We start from the raw sequence: 16,934 nt of genomic DNA, 5'->3' as shown, positions 1-16,934 counted from the left end.
ATTTGGGGTTTTCTTGGCAAACCCATTTTTACAGATAAGGAAACTGAGATAAACAGGGTTAGGTGACTTGCCCAGGATCATAAAAAGCAAGTTAAGTGTCTGAGGCCAGATTTGAACTTGAAAATGAGCCTTCCTGACTCCAGACAAGCACTATACCCACTGTGCCACCTAGCTACTATTCTCCAGACCTAGCATTCTATCCACTCCATGCCTCTGCTTAGACTGACTCCCACCCCCCAACTCCCATGCCTGGTGTACACTCCTCTGCCCCTCTTTTACCTCTTAAAATCCTTTCTTCCTTCAAGACTCCACTTGGGTGCTGCCTCCTACTAGAAGTCTGTCTGGATCACTGTACATGTTGATAGTCCCTCCTTCCTTAAATTTGCTTGTATTTCATTATCTGTGCGCATGCCCATGCTTACCTTGGCAAAGATAAGGTCCTGGAGGGCAGGGACTGGTTTTTGTGTCATGGTTGTATGGGCTGAACGTGTGCTTGTTGTCTATATGTACATACGAGGATATTTCCCAGTTATTTTATTAACTATTCTCCACAAAAACCAGGATGAGATGTCCTTTGACCATTTCTTAGATCTTTGGTCACAGAAAGCAGAAATAAAATGAAAAGGCCACTGAGGAACTTGAACATAATTTTATCTCCTGAGTAACCAGCATCTTAGGCATTTACGTACAACGGCTGGGTCGGCAGTTAGGTGGCACAGTAGGCAGAGTGCTAACCTACATTCGAGAAGAACCGAGTTCAAATGTGGCCTCAGGCACTTCTTTAGCTGTACGACCCTGGGCAAGTCACTTAATCTGTTTGCCTCATCTATAAAACGGGAATACTAATGCCTGCCTCTCAGTATCGTGAGAATCAAGTGAGATAATAGTTGTAAAACACTTGGCACAGTGCCTGGCACATAGTAAAGGCTTGTGTGATATAAATGTTTATGCTTATTATTGTTGTTGTGGTGATGCTGCTGCTGCTGATGACGAGCTTTGTGACCTTGGACTAGTCACTGAATCACCATTTGCCCCAGCTTGTTCATTGGGGGATGGGGATAATGACAGCAGGGTTGTCTTGAGGATCAAATGGGAATATTTTAAAAAGTGCTTAGCACAGCACCTGGCAAATAGTAGGTGCTACATAAATGCTTATTCCCTTCCCCAAACTTCCTTCGCAATTAAATACATTAGACTTAAAGGCTTTTGTCATAACTTGGTTTTACAGCCCTGAATTTTGCCACTCAATCTACTTTCTTTGTTTCTACCCTGTGTCTCCTCTCCCTAAAATCTGTATTTATAAAATATATATTTGGGGTTTCACAAATTTTCTAAAAGTACTAGTGCTAGAGGGATTTACTAGATAGACTCTAGATCATACTAGAGTTTAGATTAAGAAGTATACTCCGGGTAGTACTTAGAGCAGCAGGATAGAGTGGAAAAGACACCGGCTCTGTATTAAGAGAACCTGGGTTCAAATCCCATCTTTGATGCTTATTACTGTGCTGGGCAAATCAATTAAGCTCCATGAACCTCATTTTTCTCACCTGAAAAATGAGGGGGGGCTGGGCCAGGTGGCTCCCAAGGTCCATTTCAGCTCTAGAGCTATGATCCTAGGAACGTGTATGAAAACCCTGATGGAATAATGGGATTGGCCATGGACTGGCCTTTCTGAGGTTGCCTTGGACTGCATCAGACATTATTGTTTTTTTTTTAATGGTACTAAGGAGCCCAGGAATGAGAGGAAATACTCCTGGTTAACACAAGGACTATTTGGTCCAGTCCTAGAGCAGATAATAGAAAGAAAAGGAAGGGTTTATTGCCAATAAGTTAGGGTAGGGGTCCTTGACCCAGGATAGATTTCCAGGGTAAGGAAGAAAGGGAATAAATAAGCATTTGTATGGCACCTATTGTGTGCCAGGTACTGTGTTAAGAGCTTTTACAAATATTTCATTAGAGTCTCACAACAACCCTGTGAGGCAGGGGTTATTGTTCTCTTCATTTTATAGTTAGGGAAACCAAGGCAAAGTTTTTTTTTTTTTTAGCAACTTGCCCAGGGTTATACAGCTAGTAAGTATCTGAGGCTAGATTTGAACACTTTGAAACATTATCTGAGAAGGGGCCCAAAAGCTCCATCAGAATGCCAAAGGAATCTGTGACATGAAAAAAGAGTATTAACTCCATATTAGAGGAAAAATGAAATTTTTGAGTTCCTATGAATACTCTTGAATACTAGAAGAATCACACATTGTATTCTTTCCTAATTGCTCCCCAGCTTGCAGTGGCTCCCTGTTGCTGAGTGCAGCAAGTTTTCCTTCCAAAAAGCCTCAGGGTGAGGGTATATTTTTTTTATTTCCTCCAAAAGTTTAGTTCTCATTTTGATCCTATGATAGCAATACTTTGTCAGGCGCTGTCATTCACTGAATCAGAGAATGGATTAGGCATTGGAAGGGCTCTCAGAGGTCATCTTACCTCATAGGTATCAGGACAAGAATCCCCTCCACAGCATGTCTGAGAAGTGGTCACAGCCTCCACTTGAAGACTTCCTGACACTGAGAACCCATGATCTGTCCCAAGATAGCCCTCTCCCTTTCTGCCTAGCATGACTATTAGCAAGCTTGTCTTCATATCAAAGCTTAAATCTCTCCCACTGTAGCTTCCACTCCATCCATCTATGGTCTGCCTTCTAACACCAAGCAGTCTCAGAATCATAGATCTGAAGTTGGAAGGGTCCTCTTGTCTAACCCTCTCATTTCATAGTTGGGGAAACTGAGGCCCAGGGTGGTGGAGTCCCTTGCCCAAGGTGACATAGGTGGTAAGCATCAGAGGGAGGGTTTGGACCCATGTCTTCTGATTACAGAGCCCCAGTCTATCTGGCTTTTCTAACCAGAACAAATGTTATTCATTTTGCAAGTGATATTCCTTGTAGACAGTTATTATGGACCTGTCCACTTCCCATACCCCAACTTCTCTTTTCTAGACTAAGCATTTTCGTTGGGGGCGGAACCAAGATGGAAGCTGGAAAGCAGGGACTAGCATGAGCTCCCCGCAGAGTCCCTCTAAAAACCTATAAAAAATTCCTCTGAACCAATTCTAGAACTGCAGAACCCACAAAATAGCAGAAGGAAGCAGGGCTCCAGCCCAGGACAGGCTGGATGGTCTCTGGGTAAGGTCTATCCCACACAGAGCTGGGAGCGGAGCAGGGCAGAGTGGGTGGTGCAGATCCATCAGACCAGGAGCCGGGTGGAGCGTGCCCTAGCACCCTGAATCAGTGAGCTGTGGCAGTTACCAGACTTCTCAACCCACAAACACCAAAGACAACAGAGAAGGTTAGTGGGAAAAGCTGTGGGAGTGGAAGGAGTTCGAAGTTTGGCCACTGCCCCGGGGGCAGGGAGGTGGGTCAGCTACAGAACAAAAGCTGCAGTTGCTTCTGGCCCCAGGCCCACCTAGTGGGAGGAATTAACGGGCAGATCAGAGCAGGAGTGAAGAGCCTGCTGAAGATCTAAGTCCAGTCCGGGTTGGGGGTTCTTGGGGAAGGAGGAGTGCTGGTGTGGCAGAGCTGGCGCATCCCCCAAAGCATGGAACATAGTTCTCTTAACTCTACAAGCAGTCATACCCCGCTGAAAAACTCAAGGGTCAAGTTAGTTGGCTGGGAACATGGCCAGGCAGCAAAAATGCACCCAGATTCAGTCTCAGACTTTGGAATCTTTCTTTGGTGACAAAGAAGACCAAAACATACAGCCAGAAGAGGTCAACAAAGTCAAAGAGCCTACAACAAAAGCCTCCAAGAAAAACATGAACTGGTCTCAGGCCATAGACTAAGCATTTTCATGTCCTGTAGTTAAAGTCCAATTTGTTCTCTATTTCAAATTCCTCTGCTTTTCAAAGCCTTCCATGATTTGACCTCTTTATTTCTCACTTTTTCATAACATATACTTTTTACTACAATCAAACAAGTCTTTTCCTCATCTTCTGCCGAGTCTGTTCATTCTCATCTCTGCTTATGCTGTTCCCCTTGTCTGGAATGCCTTCCTCACCCCTCTCTGCCTACACAAAGCCTATCCAAGGTCCCTAGTCCAATTCACCTTCTTGAGGAAGACCCTTCTAACTCCTCCCACCTCAAATGACCTCTCCTCAATTCACAGCCCTCGAGCCCAACACTTGCCCCTTGTCTCCCCCAAACACCACCCTGGAGCCTAACAGCACTGGCTGTCAGTAAGCATCAACAAGGTCCCAGTCAATTAGGACTTCCTTCGTCAACTACTTCTCTTTGAATTTCTAGTTTCCTTCAAAGCTCAGATGGAGTACCAAGTTCTACACAGAGCCTTTCCTGATACTCACAGCTGCTGGTGCCTACCCTTGACCTCAAAAGAATTCCTTGTGTTTACTTTGCATGTTTTTATTTGCTGTTGTTCAGTCCTATATGACTCTTCACCACCCCATTGGAGGTTTTCTTGGCAAAGATACTGGAGTGCTTTGCATTTCCTTCTCCAGCTCATTTTACAGATGAGGAAACTGAGGCAAAGAGGGTTAAGTGACTTGCCCAGGATCACACAGCTAGTAAGTGTCTGACACCGGATTTGAACTCGGGAAGATGTCTTCCTGATTCTAAGCCAAGTGTTCTATCTACTATGCCACCTAGCTGCCCCGCAAGTTTTTATACTCATATATTTATATGTTCATGTTACCTCCCCCAATAGAAAGTAAGCTTCTTGAAGGCAGGTACCATGTTGTTGGGAGGGTTTTTGTTGCGGTGGTTGTTTTGCTTTTGTTTTTGTTTTCATATCCCTGGCATGGAGCACCTATGCCTTGCAGAAAATCAGCACTTTAAAATAAATGCTTATTGATTATTAACTAGTAGAATGGTCAAGGTATTTGTGACAAAGTTTAATAAGCCTTTGGAGATACAGATCATTCTTGCCAATATTAGGCAAGTTTTCTAAAATTGAGGTCAGGTAAAAACCTTACAGAGACCAATGTTTTTCCAAGTTTCAATTGTTTGTACCTCACATGCTGATTTTACAGATTCTAAATCATGTATGCCATTGCATAGGAAGCCTTCCCTGCCCCCCCCAGAACTGCCTTTATCCAGCCACAAAATCAAAACTTAATACTTTTAGGACAAAGACAACAGACATCAATTGAAGGTAAATCATAGTTGAATTTCTAGGGGATCACATTTTATAGCTAAACAAATACCAAGAGAATTAACTGAGATTTGTGTTGTTACAAGAAATGCCAGAGGAAGTACAGTATGAAGGATTAGCCACCCATTGTAACATTTTGCCAAAAAAAACCAAAAAAAAACCAAAACCCAAACCTGATTCATACGACACTATCATAAGGTTCAGTATTAAATAGTCATTCAAAAAAATTCCCATTTGGATTTTTAACCCTGGGCCTTGCTTTGTGGAAATCTTTTGATGGGCTTTAAATAAGAAGACAATAAAATATCTTCTCTTGTCATTGAAGAAAATACTATTATTGTTTCAACATGACATACCGTTAGTAACTTTCCCATTGTGGGGTAGGACTTCTAGGGATAGATTTACGGAAAAACATGGAAAAAAGTTGCATAGGATAAGAAGGTATAGATGGGTTGTTATCTATTGTTATCTACATCACTGTAGGGAATATCCATTTGGATGAGATTGCAAAACCATCAATGCATCAAAGTAATAAGTTTCAAACTCATGCCACATGATTTTTTTTTCTGATTGAACATGTGATTTCCCTGGTATAGGGAATTCCAGGGAAGGAAATTCCCTCCTACAAATGCAGGTCCATACCTGCTCTGCAATACACAGTCTTGGAGAAATTCCTGGGCGATTGAGAGGTTGTTACTTGCTCAGGGTCACATAGCCTTGTAAGAGTCCGGAAGTGGGACTTATATGGTGTTCTCCCTCACTTCAGAGAGATTTCTATCCATTATACTGAGCTGCTTCTCCACATACTGCTATCATCATGATAACAATAATTTTCTCACAAAATGCATTTCATTTGCTTTTATTACTGTTAAGCTGCAATGCTTGACAATGAACCTATTAATTATTTTGACAGATAGTACCCACTCAGAGTACTAGCCAGGAACCTTTCTGGGCACAGGGAGAGAAAAAAAACCTCACTTTATTCTACCCTGTTTATTCTGTAATTTATTCTCCCTAGTTACAGTTTAGAATTAATTATCCCACTGCCAACAACAGAGGAATGGAACCACGCACACTTAGAAGTGGAGTGGCAAGAGGATCTGGATGCGGATGACGAGGTGGATGACCCTGGGGGAATAATAGAACCACTCTGGACCTCAGTTTCTTCATCTGTAAAATGAAGGAACTGGCTTAGATAAGGTCTTAAGTGGGGATCCATGAACTTGCTTAAAAAAAAGTTTGATAACTGTATTTCAATATAATTGGCTTCCTTTGTCATCTTCATTATTTTAATTTTAGATATTAAAAAACATTATTCTGAGGAGTCCATAGACTTCATCAGACTGCCCAAGGAATATGCAACACAGAAAAGGTTAAAAACCCCAGGTAGATGTTCTTTAAGGTCCCTTTGAGCATGAAATCCTATAAGTCCTATGAACTCTTCTCCCTTAAGAGGATAGTGATGTTGCTGCTGGTCATTTTATTTCTGCTTTGGATTTTTGTGTTTGCATGCCATTTGCCCAGCACAGTGCCTGGCTCACAAAAGGCACTTAATGTCTGCATGTCGGAGTCAATCAAAAGTATTTATTAAAGCCTATTATGTGGCAGGCATTGTGCTAGGCCCTAGAGACACAAAGACAAAAGTGAGCCAGGCCCTAATCGCAAAGGAACACAGGGGAGACTGCACATGTATATATTTAGATATAGATGGAGGCAGCTAGGTGGTGAAGTGGATAGAGCACTGGACCTGGAGTCAGAAAGATTCATTCTCCTGAGTTCAAATCTGGCATCAGACACTAACTTAACCTGGTTGGCCTCAATTTCCTCAACTGTAAAATGAGCTAGAGAAGGAAAAGGCAAAACGTTTCACTATCTTTGCTAAGAAAACCCCAAATGGGGTCACAGAGAGTCTGACATGACTCAATAGCAACATCTCCTGGGTTGGCTGAAACAAAAGAGTTTAAGAAATTAGAGATAGAGAGGGGCCCAGATTTTGGAAAGTCTTGAATGCCAGGGCACCTGGATTTTTTTCCCCTTGCCTGAATAAATATATTTTTGTAATGTCTTAGTGACAATGCTGCAAGAGACAAGAACTGGACTTAATATAAAACATCTATGAGAAATTTCTTTTTCAATTTCCACATATATTACTGGTCATATCTAGAATAATAGCTACTTTCTCTTCCTACAGACTGCCACATATTTCAATTCAAAATGGTTATTCTAATGTAAATGCCATAGTCCTTCTCCTTGTATTCTCTTGGAAACTTTACATCATGACAAATCTCAGCTTTGGTTGACCTTGCCGAGTTCACGCCCGAAAGAATGTGGAGGCTCTGCCAAAATTCTGCCACTTCCAAAGTTCACACTATAGGATGAAAGACAGCAGACCCTGGGCTAGCTGAGACAATTTTAGTTACTTGTGAGGTGGATTTCTAAGTTAGCTCAGACCAAAACCAGGAGGCAGGTAGGTAGAGCAATGAATAGTGCTGGACCTGGAGTCAGAAAGACCTGAGTTCGAATCTGGCCTCAAGACACATCGCCAACCCTGATTTTTTGACTTCCTCCAATTCTCTTTTGTGTTGTCTCCCCACATGTGAATGTAAGCATTTGAAGACAGACTTTTTGTGTGTATTCTAATTCCCAGTGCTTAAAACAGTGCCTGGCACATAGTAAGCCCTTAATACATGTTTACTAAACTGACTGACTTCATCGCTTCCCACTATTTCTCCTCCAAATAAAAAGAAATTTGAAAAAATAAAAGATTTGATTTTGTAGAGATTGTGTTTTATTGAGCATTTTATTTAGACAGCTAAAATGTTGGGCATCCTAGAATATGGTGACTAATAATAAAAATAGCTAGCATGTTTATAGCATTTTATGGTTTGCAAAGCTCTTCTTACACACGCATACATTTATATGTATAATCCCATGTGATCATTATAACCACCCTGTTGTTATTATCCCTATTTTATACATGAGGAACTGGAGGCTGGTTGAGGAAGAAGGTTAGGTGATTTTTCCTAGGGCCCCGTGGCTAGTAAGTTTCTGAGTCAGAATTTGAACTCAAGTATTCCTGATTAAGTCCAACACTCTATTCATTGTAATACCCTGTCACAAATCTAATACAATGAAATTTAATAGGCACAAATGCACAGTTTCACAAATATCAGATGGTAGAGAGATAGTTAGATAGCAGGTTATCTGAAAAAGATCTGGGGATTTTAGCGGAGCAAAAGTTCGGCATGAGTCAACAGTATAATGTGGCAGCAAAAACAAAAACAAAATCCCAAACCAGGTAATGTGATCTTAGGCTGCAGGAGCAAAGTCAGAGGATGTAGGGTTTGGGAGGTGATGGTCCCACTGTCTTGGTCTGATCACATATGGAATGCTGTGTTTACTTCTAGGCACCATATTTTAGGGAGAACATCAATAAAGCAGATCATATACAGAGAAAGGTAATTAAGATGCTATAGAACCTAAAGATCATGCCATGAAAGGACTATTTGTAGTTAAGTCAAGTTAACAAGATTTTATTAGGCATGCACTATGTGCCAGCATTGAGGGGAGGAATCATTATGGAGAAGGGGTCCACCTTCCTCATCACCACTGGCAGTGGCTGCAGGCCAGCTGCCACTAATGGGCAGATACGTGTATGAGTCCTGAGGGTGGCAACATCCTCCAGCCCATTGGTCCTGCTTCTGGACTATGCCTCACAGCCACTGCCCAGGGAGGCAACTCCTATAGAGAAGGGGTTGGCCACCTCACCAACTGCCAGCCAACTGCTACACGAAAGGCAGGGCTAGGAGAAGCCAGGAACCCTGAGGAGGAAATGGGAGGGATTGACCACTATCTTCCTAGGCAACTTGATAGCCCACCCAGGATGACCCTAAGAGCCATAGAGCAGCAATGCTTCCAACCCAGTGTCCTCAGCCATCGTCTTGGAAAGCAACTCTTGCGGACGTGAAGCCTGCAAGTGTTATTGTTAAATCTATTGAAAATTGAGAAAAGAATGTTCTTGTCACCAAAGTCCTTGGCATGACAGAAACTGATATGATTTTTGTCAGTTGAAGTGACATTAAAAAGACACATTGCCATTTGCTTTGCTGCTAAACCCTAAGGATCCTTGGGGTCCTAAGGACCCTAAGAACCTTTCTTTTTTATTATTTTAATTTTTTTAATTTATGGAATATAACAAGCATTTCCATAACATATAACAAAAAAGATGATTGTACATGAAACTGCAAATCTATTATGTACAACTTGCTATTCCTTCTAAATATATAATTTTTATATATAATATATAAAAACAAATACAAATAAATGTATAATGTATATTATCTATATAATATATATAAATATATAATAAATTTACCATGTAAATTTTTTTCTTTCCTCTCTCCTGACCCTAGAGATGGCTACCATTAGATACAAATATGTTTATATAGATATATATGCATATATACATACACATACACATTATGTAGAGGTAGTTATAGATATATATGTAAAATTATTCTATACATACTTTTATTTATCAGTTCTTTCTCTGTGTACAGATGTTATGGTTAATTTGGGTATCTATAATAGTCAAAATGACTTATTCACTCAAAGTCAATCTTAAAACAATGTTACTATATACAACGTTCTCTTGGTTCTGCTCATTTCGCTCTTTATTATTTCATGCAAGTCTATCCATGTTTTTCTATAATTAAAGAGCTCATCATTTCTTACAGCACAGTAGTATTCCATCACAATCGTATACTGCAACTCATTCAGCCATTCCTCAACCGGTAGGTATCCCCTCAATGTCCAGTTCTTTGCCACCACAAAAAGAGAACTGCTATAAACATTTTAGAACACATCCAGGTCCTGCACCCTGAGGACCATGGGATCTTTCTGACTTGTAGCTGAAACTTTCCATGTGTGTTATCTCCTGCATTAGTTCCTTGAGAGCAGTTAGTTACTGTCTTGTATTGTTCTATTTGCATCTCCAACGCTTAGCATAGTGCTTTGCATACAGTAAGTACTTAATAAATGCTTCATTCATTCATTCATTCATTTATGTGCTAAGCACTGCGGATATTTAGAAAGGCAAACTCCCCACCCCTCCCCATCCCTGCTCAAAAGGAGGTCATCATCTAATAACAGAGGAGGCAATAAACAAGCAACTATGTACAAACAAGATACACTATATCGGATAAATTGTAGATTATCGCAGAGAGGAAAGGAGAAGATTAAGGAGGGTAGCAAGGCTTCTTGTGGAAGGTGGGCCTTTAGCTGAGCTATGAGGGGAGCCAGGGAAGCTTAGAGGATGAGGTGAGCATGAGGTGAGCAGGGAGAGAGTTCCAGGCATGGGAGAACACTAATGAAAATGCCCAGAGTTGAGGGATGGAGTGTCTTGTTGGAGAGATGGCAAGGTAGTCAGTTTCACTGGATGGCAGAGTACATGGCCTTACAGTCAGAATATAAGGCCTTATACTAGGGTGCAAGAAGCCTGAAAATTTAGGAAGGGGGCAGGTTATGATGTGTTTTAAATGCCAAACAGAGGATTTTATATTTGATCCTGGAGGGATTTTATTGAAAAGGGAGATGGCATGGTCAGACTTATATCTTAGGAAGATCAATATGACAGATGATTGGAGCATGGATGGAAATGGGGAGAGACTTGAGGGAGGAAGGCCAACCAGCAGGTGATTTCAATAGACCAGAGGTGAGATGGACTGTCCCTATACAAGGTTGGTGGCAGTGGAAGAGAAGAGGAGTGGGCATCCCAAGGGTAGAAACGACAGAACTTGGCAACTGATTGGATATTGGGAGTGAGAGAGAGTAAGGAGTTGAGAATCACAGCTAGGTTGTAAACCCGAGTGAAGGAAGTTCTAAGTCAGAAAGCCATGACAGTTATTTGAAGGACAATCTCATGGACCTTGACCTAGATGTGTTCTATTTGATAGGAGGAAGCAAAATTTGAGCCAATGCGTCAAAGTTACAACAAAGTATTTTCTGGCTTGATATGAAGAACAAAAAAACCTTCCTAACAATCAGAATTATCCAAAATGGAATAGGCTATACCTGGAGATAGAGGATTCTCTTTCATGAGAAATCTTCAAAGAGAGGTCTGGCACCTACTTAGTGGGTATATTGCAGAGAGGATTCTTGTTCAGAGTCAGGTTACACTAGGTGACCACCTAGGCCCATTCCTAGCCTAAGATTTTATAATCCCGCGATTCTGCAGCATTAAAACCCTGCTCTCATACAGATCATCTAAGAAATGAAAAAAACCTATGATACTGAAGTTATAATAATTTCTTTTGATTATAACTGTTCCACAACCAACTCTCTCCAATGCTTTCCATTCTTTTGAACTCAGTGGGAAATTGGAGTGATGCCATCTCATTGACCATGAACTTTGGAACTAAATACTCAGTAAGAGCCAGGATGAACAAAGAACAAATGAGGAAAAACACGTTTCACAGATTGCTGTTTTCTAGTGTCATTTTTCAAGAGTGGTCAGGCAGGTCCTTCTCAGATGACACAATTTAGTGTCTCTAGGAACCTAACATGCTGTAATTGTGATGCTGGCTACTCCCTTTTAGAGCTTATTACAGTGTGAGTGACAGCAAGGTCAGGCTGCCCTGAAAAGCCCAGTGTTCTTTTGAAAACAAGATCAAGTCCAAAAAACAGTAACCAGGCTCAGGAACAACTCTGAAGACTCAAACCTTTGAACTGAGGGGCAGCATTAACTCCCACCAGATTAGCTCCAAAGTACATTTTATTGTTTGTATAGCAAGGAATTTGAGGGAGCCTAGGGCTTGTGTTAATATGAACCAGTGGGAAAAGCCCTGGATTTGGTGGCAGAGGAGCTGAGTTCAAATCTTAACTCATGTCAGACACTACTTGTGTGTGAGCCTAGATAACACACTTTACTTCTCTTGGCCTCGGTTTCCTCATTTATGAAATTAGAAGATTTAACTAGATGGTATCTAAGGTCCCCTGTGGCTCTCAGTCTATGATCCCAGGCCTCTCACACTAACAGGTCTGGAAATAATAGTAATAAAGATCACAGAGAGGCAGTGTGTATGGTGGACAGACTGCTGGGTTTGGAGTCAAGAAGATCTGGATTCAAATGCTGCCTTTGGAATTATTATTCGTATGACCTTTTCTGGTGGAGGTATAAACCACCAATGAAACATCTCAAAAGCTACTAGCAGGTTGTTTTTCAGCTGTTTTCAGTCGTGTCCAACTCTTTGTGACCCTGTTTGGGGTTTTCTTGGCAAAGATACTGGAGTGATTGCCATTTCTTTCTCCAGCTTATTTTGTAGATGAGGAACTGAGGCAAACAGGGTTAAGGGACTTGCCCAGGGTCACATAGCTAGCAAGTGTCTGAGCCTGGGTTAGTCTTTCTGACTCCAGGCCCAGTGCTGTATCCATTGTACCACCTAGCTGCCCCAAGTAGCAAATTAGAGAGTGTAAATTCCTTAAGGGTAGAGATCGAGGTTCGTTTTTTTTTTTTTATCTTTGTATTCCCAGAACTTAATACAAGGCAAGGCACAAAGTGGACAGTTAATAACTCTTGTTGAAATTAACTGAACTGAATTACAGTCCCTTTCAGTTCTAGATCTATAATCCCATGAATGGCACCCTGACAAGTCTGAAAATGATGACAATGATAATGGTTGTCATCGTGTGTATCTCAGACTTGGAGAATCCCCCTACAGGGAAATTATCTTACTGGTAATTGAGAGTTTGCCATATGGAAATAGACTTCAGAAACTGCAAAAAGTGAAGATGGGCTTGCCCAGGGGACTGAACATAACAAAACATCTTCCATACCTTTTCTGCAAGCCAGCCTAGATGTCTGATCTCTCGGCTCCCAGGGATGCCACTTTTCCCCAGCTGCTCTTTGACCTCTGCGATGACCCTCGTAAGCAGGTCGCTAACGTTGGCATGGATGGCATTGAACCACGCCTGGGCTGTGGCTGAGTCTTTGCTCCGCAGGATGACAGTGTGCTTAGCATCGGGTGAATGGATTTCAAGATGTCTGGAGAAGCGAAGGGGAAACCATTAGGACCTTTCTAGGCAGCTCTAATCCCCAGAGACTAAAGAGCTCCCTACCTTGATCATATCAACTTAAACCGATTCTCTTTTTCTATGCTATCAACTATTCAGTCTTCTTACCTTAATGAGTCCAACTTTGCTTAGCCAATTTTTTTTGGAAAAACAGTTCTGTAACTAAGAAAGCCTGACTTTCCCAACTTTTATTTCAGTTCAATAAGCATTTTTTCAAGTGCCTGTTACATATGGAGCACTATGCTAAGGGGTGGTGAAACAAATACCAACATAAAACAGTCCCCGTCCTCTTGAATCTCCTGGCTTTATCAATGTTTATAAATCAGTAACTGATGCTAATTTTGTCCTACACTTTTGTTCAAAATAAGGGGTTTGGAGTTTACGCTGAGAGCACCACAGTTGCCGACAAGGAGTAATAGATTGGACCATATGACCACAAACTCAAGCCCCCTGCTCAGTCAATGATAACCAATGGTACTATTCTAGGATCAAAGGAAAGCTGTCTGCCTGTCTTTGTGGACCCTGGCTATGAGGTCCATGGAACTTTATCCAGCTTTTGATCATTTGCCAAGTGCAGTTGAGGTCAGCATGTGGGGTTAGACAAGGGCTAAGGATGAGAAACGACGCAGGGATGGTGCTCTATTTGACCCCAATTGGCAAAATTTCCTTTGAGATCTCAAAGTTCCATGAAGAAATGTTGAGATTTGGGGGGCAGAGGAAGTGGCAATCCAACAAAGGGATGGGTTCTCAGGCAGGTACTTCTCAGTGTGTGCAAACGCTCAGTACAATAGGTCATTCCTTCATTTATTCAACCAATATTGATCAGGCTTGTACTCTATGTTAACAATAATAGTAGCTGACATTTATATAGTGCTTCAAGGTCTACAAAGTGCTTTACATACATTAACTCATCTGATTCCCCCAACAACCTTATGAGGGCACCATGATACACGACCTTCTCCATCAAGGAGCTCAAAATAGAGTAGCAGTGTGTTTGGGGGTGGGGGTTAGGTCAAGGTTCAGGAGTGCAGGTTGGGAGAAGGGAAGGCGTTTAGCATCACCCCCTTCAGTAGATGGATTCATGTGGAATCATAGAATTTTAGAGTTGGATGGGAACGACAAGGTCATCCATTCCAATTTTCCTCCAAAGAGAGAGGAATCCCCTCTACAGCAACAGAGACAGGTGGTCATCTGATCTCTTCAGTTTGAGTCAGGAATGCAGTTTGCCATTCTGTCAAGAAAATTCCTCTTTGCTGGGGTTTGGTTTTATTTTTTATTTTACTTTTTAACTTTTCCTGCTTGAGTTCTAAAATTCATATCTAAGTTAAAATAGGTCAAGTGGCTCTTGTAAGGGGTAGTGTATATAGGTAAGTGTGGAGGGGAAGAATTAAATAATAATAATAATAATAATTAGCAATAATATGACACTTTAAGGTTACAAATCTTATCTAATTTGATCCTCATAACAACTCTAAGAGGAAGGTGCTATCATGATCCCCATTTTGCAGATGAAGACATTGAGGCTGAGATTAAGTGACTTGTTCAAGGCGACACAGTGAGGCACTATTTGAACTCAAGTCTTCATAACTGTAACCACAGGGCTCTCTCCACTGTGCCACAGAGTTGCGCTAAGTGTTTCTTGAGCATTTACTTACTATATACCCCTCATAGTGAAAGATGCTACTGAAGGGTCCCTGATATCAATTAGTTTTTTTTAATTAAGATAAGGAAATAAGATTAACTTGTATGATATAACAAACAGTATAATCCTATAATAATGACATGCTATAGGGTTCTAAGGGCAGCTGGGTGGTTCAGTGGCTAGAGTGCTGGGCCGAGAGTCAAGAAGACTCATCATCCTGAGTTCAAATCTGGCCTCAGACACTTACTAACTGGGTGATCCTGGACAAGTCACTTAACCCTGCTTGCCTCAGTTTTCTCATCTGTAAAATGAGCTGGAGAAGGAAATAGCAAACCACTCTAGTATCTTTGCCAAGAAAACCCCAAATGGCATCACAAAGAACTGGGCACAACTGAAAAACAACTAAACAAATAAGGTTCAAAAGAGTGATTTTTCCTTGAAGGCTGGAGTGATCAGACAAAGCTTCCTCTAGGATACAGGACATGAATTGATTCTTAAAGATGACTTCTGCCTGAAGGGAAGAAGGAAGACTTCATGAAAGAGGCAACCTTGAAGATGAATCCTGAATATATCAAAAGACAAATGGCAAGGCGCATATTGTGGGGAAAGGGAATGGCTTGGGTAGAGAAGCAGAGATGACAGAGTGCAAAATGTATAGGAAGGATGTTAAGTTGGTGGTTGGTTTTTCTTTAGAAAATCTGAGGTGGATTCAGAGCACAGTAGCTACCAGGAGATGGAATAACCAAAGGTCTTGGGGTAGCTTCAGTTAAATCAAAAGACAAGAAGTAACTGGGCTTCCTGGAATAGGCATATGTGGAGAAAACTCATGAGGTTGGGAGGCTCACAGAGGAGATTCCTTTGAGGTCTGAGAAGCTGAAGGAAGACACCAGTCTTGAAAGAAATTTATTAATAACAGGGCGAAAGGAGTTATTGTGTTATTCTAAACCTAGATGAAATTGGCTATGAGACGCTAGTACGGTACACTTAAACCAAGAAGTAGTAGCTATATTAGATTAGATTTCAGATATTTGAAGAAATCTTTTGTTTCAGCATTTCTGGATTTACTTCAAATAACAAGGGCGCCACTGGAACAAAATCTGGGAAAGAGATGGGGAGAAGGTAACAGTATTGGGGTAATGAGGGAATAACTAGACAAGGAGGAAGAAGCTCCAAGGAGGCTATTAAAGGACTTGGAGACAAACAGAAAGGCATGGCATGTTGCAGTAGAGGGGAGGAAGAAGGAGCTTAACTCTCTCCTATTAAAATCCAGTTCTTTCATGTCAGAAATTATGTTGTCTATGATCCTATCTTCAACTGTGGAGATCCTTGACAATAGTTGACATTTATCCAGTGTTGTACGGATTACAAAGCACTTTACATACATGACCTTGGTTGGTCTTTATAACAACCTTGTGAGGTAGATACTACAGATAATATTACCCCTATTTTACAGATAAGGAAACTGAGGCAAGCAGAAGCTAAGTGACTTCTAAAGGTTCATGGGGCTATTACATGTCTAAGGCCAGATTTGAACTCAGGTCTTCCTGCCACCAGGTCCAGGCCATTCTAATCCTTGTTCCACTTAGCTGCCTCTAATGATAATGTATGTAAAGTAAAAATTAAAGTGCTGGCTTTTCTTCTTCCATATTCCGAAGTCTTGACCCTCAAGTGTCTAGTTTTTATTCTCTCCCTTGTTTTTCTCTTGGGTCTTTTCCTCTATTCTGCCAAGAACACTTCATTTTCCCTGATGAGCTAGATACCAAAGAGATCATTCTCTAGTCCTTTTATTTTCTCCCCTAGCATGAAGAGCACTTTTTCCTTAACGCGTGGATAGTTGTTGGTTGCCTGTGGCAGAAGCGTAGACATGACACAATCTCTGCAGGCCACTAGCACAGTTCCCTTGTCCTCCATACTGGCTGAAATGGAACGATTCATTGTTATTGATGACTCCCCCGGCTACTCCTACTGCTAATTAGCTGCAGTCCAGTATCATATCCTAGCAAAGAGCACTGCAAATTCTAGGTTGTTGTACCAGAGAATTTACAGCTGGAAGGGGGCATTTGAGATAATTTAAT

At 41.4% G+C, this 16,934-nt stretch overlaps 1 protein-coding gene across 1 annotated transcript in view; it reads right to left on the bottom strand.

Annotated features, from left to right (window-relative positions):
* Positions 1–16,934, bottom strand: part of SNTB1 (syntrophin beta 1) — a 311,463-nt gene that overhangs the window by 105,711 nt on the left and 188,818 nt on the right. The window contains exon 3 of the mRNA XM_036752733.1: positions 12,981–13,188. Coding sequence (XP_036608628.1) covers positions 12,981–13,188 — 208 coding nt within the window. The remainder of the gene's footprint in view (positions 1–12,980; positions 13,189–16,934) is intronic.

Source organism: Trichosurus vulpecula, chromosome 1 (genome assembly GCF_011100635.1).
Source record: "Trichosurus vulpecula isolate mTriVul1 chromosome 1, mTriVul1.pri, whole genome shotgun sequence".
NCBI classification, from domain to species: domain Eukaryota; kingdom Metazoa; phylum Chordata; class Mammalia; order Diprotodontia; family Phalangeridae; genus Trichosurus; species Trichosurus vulpecula.
The sequence above is the reverse complement of the archived record's forward strand: the minus strand, read 5'-3'. Positions and strand labels throughout refer to the sequence as shown.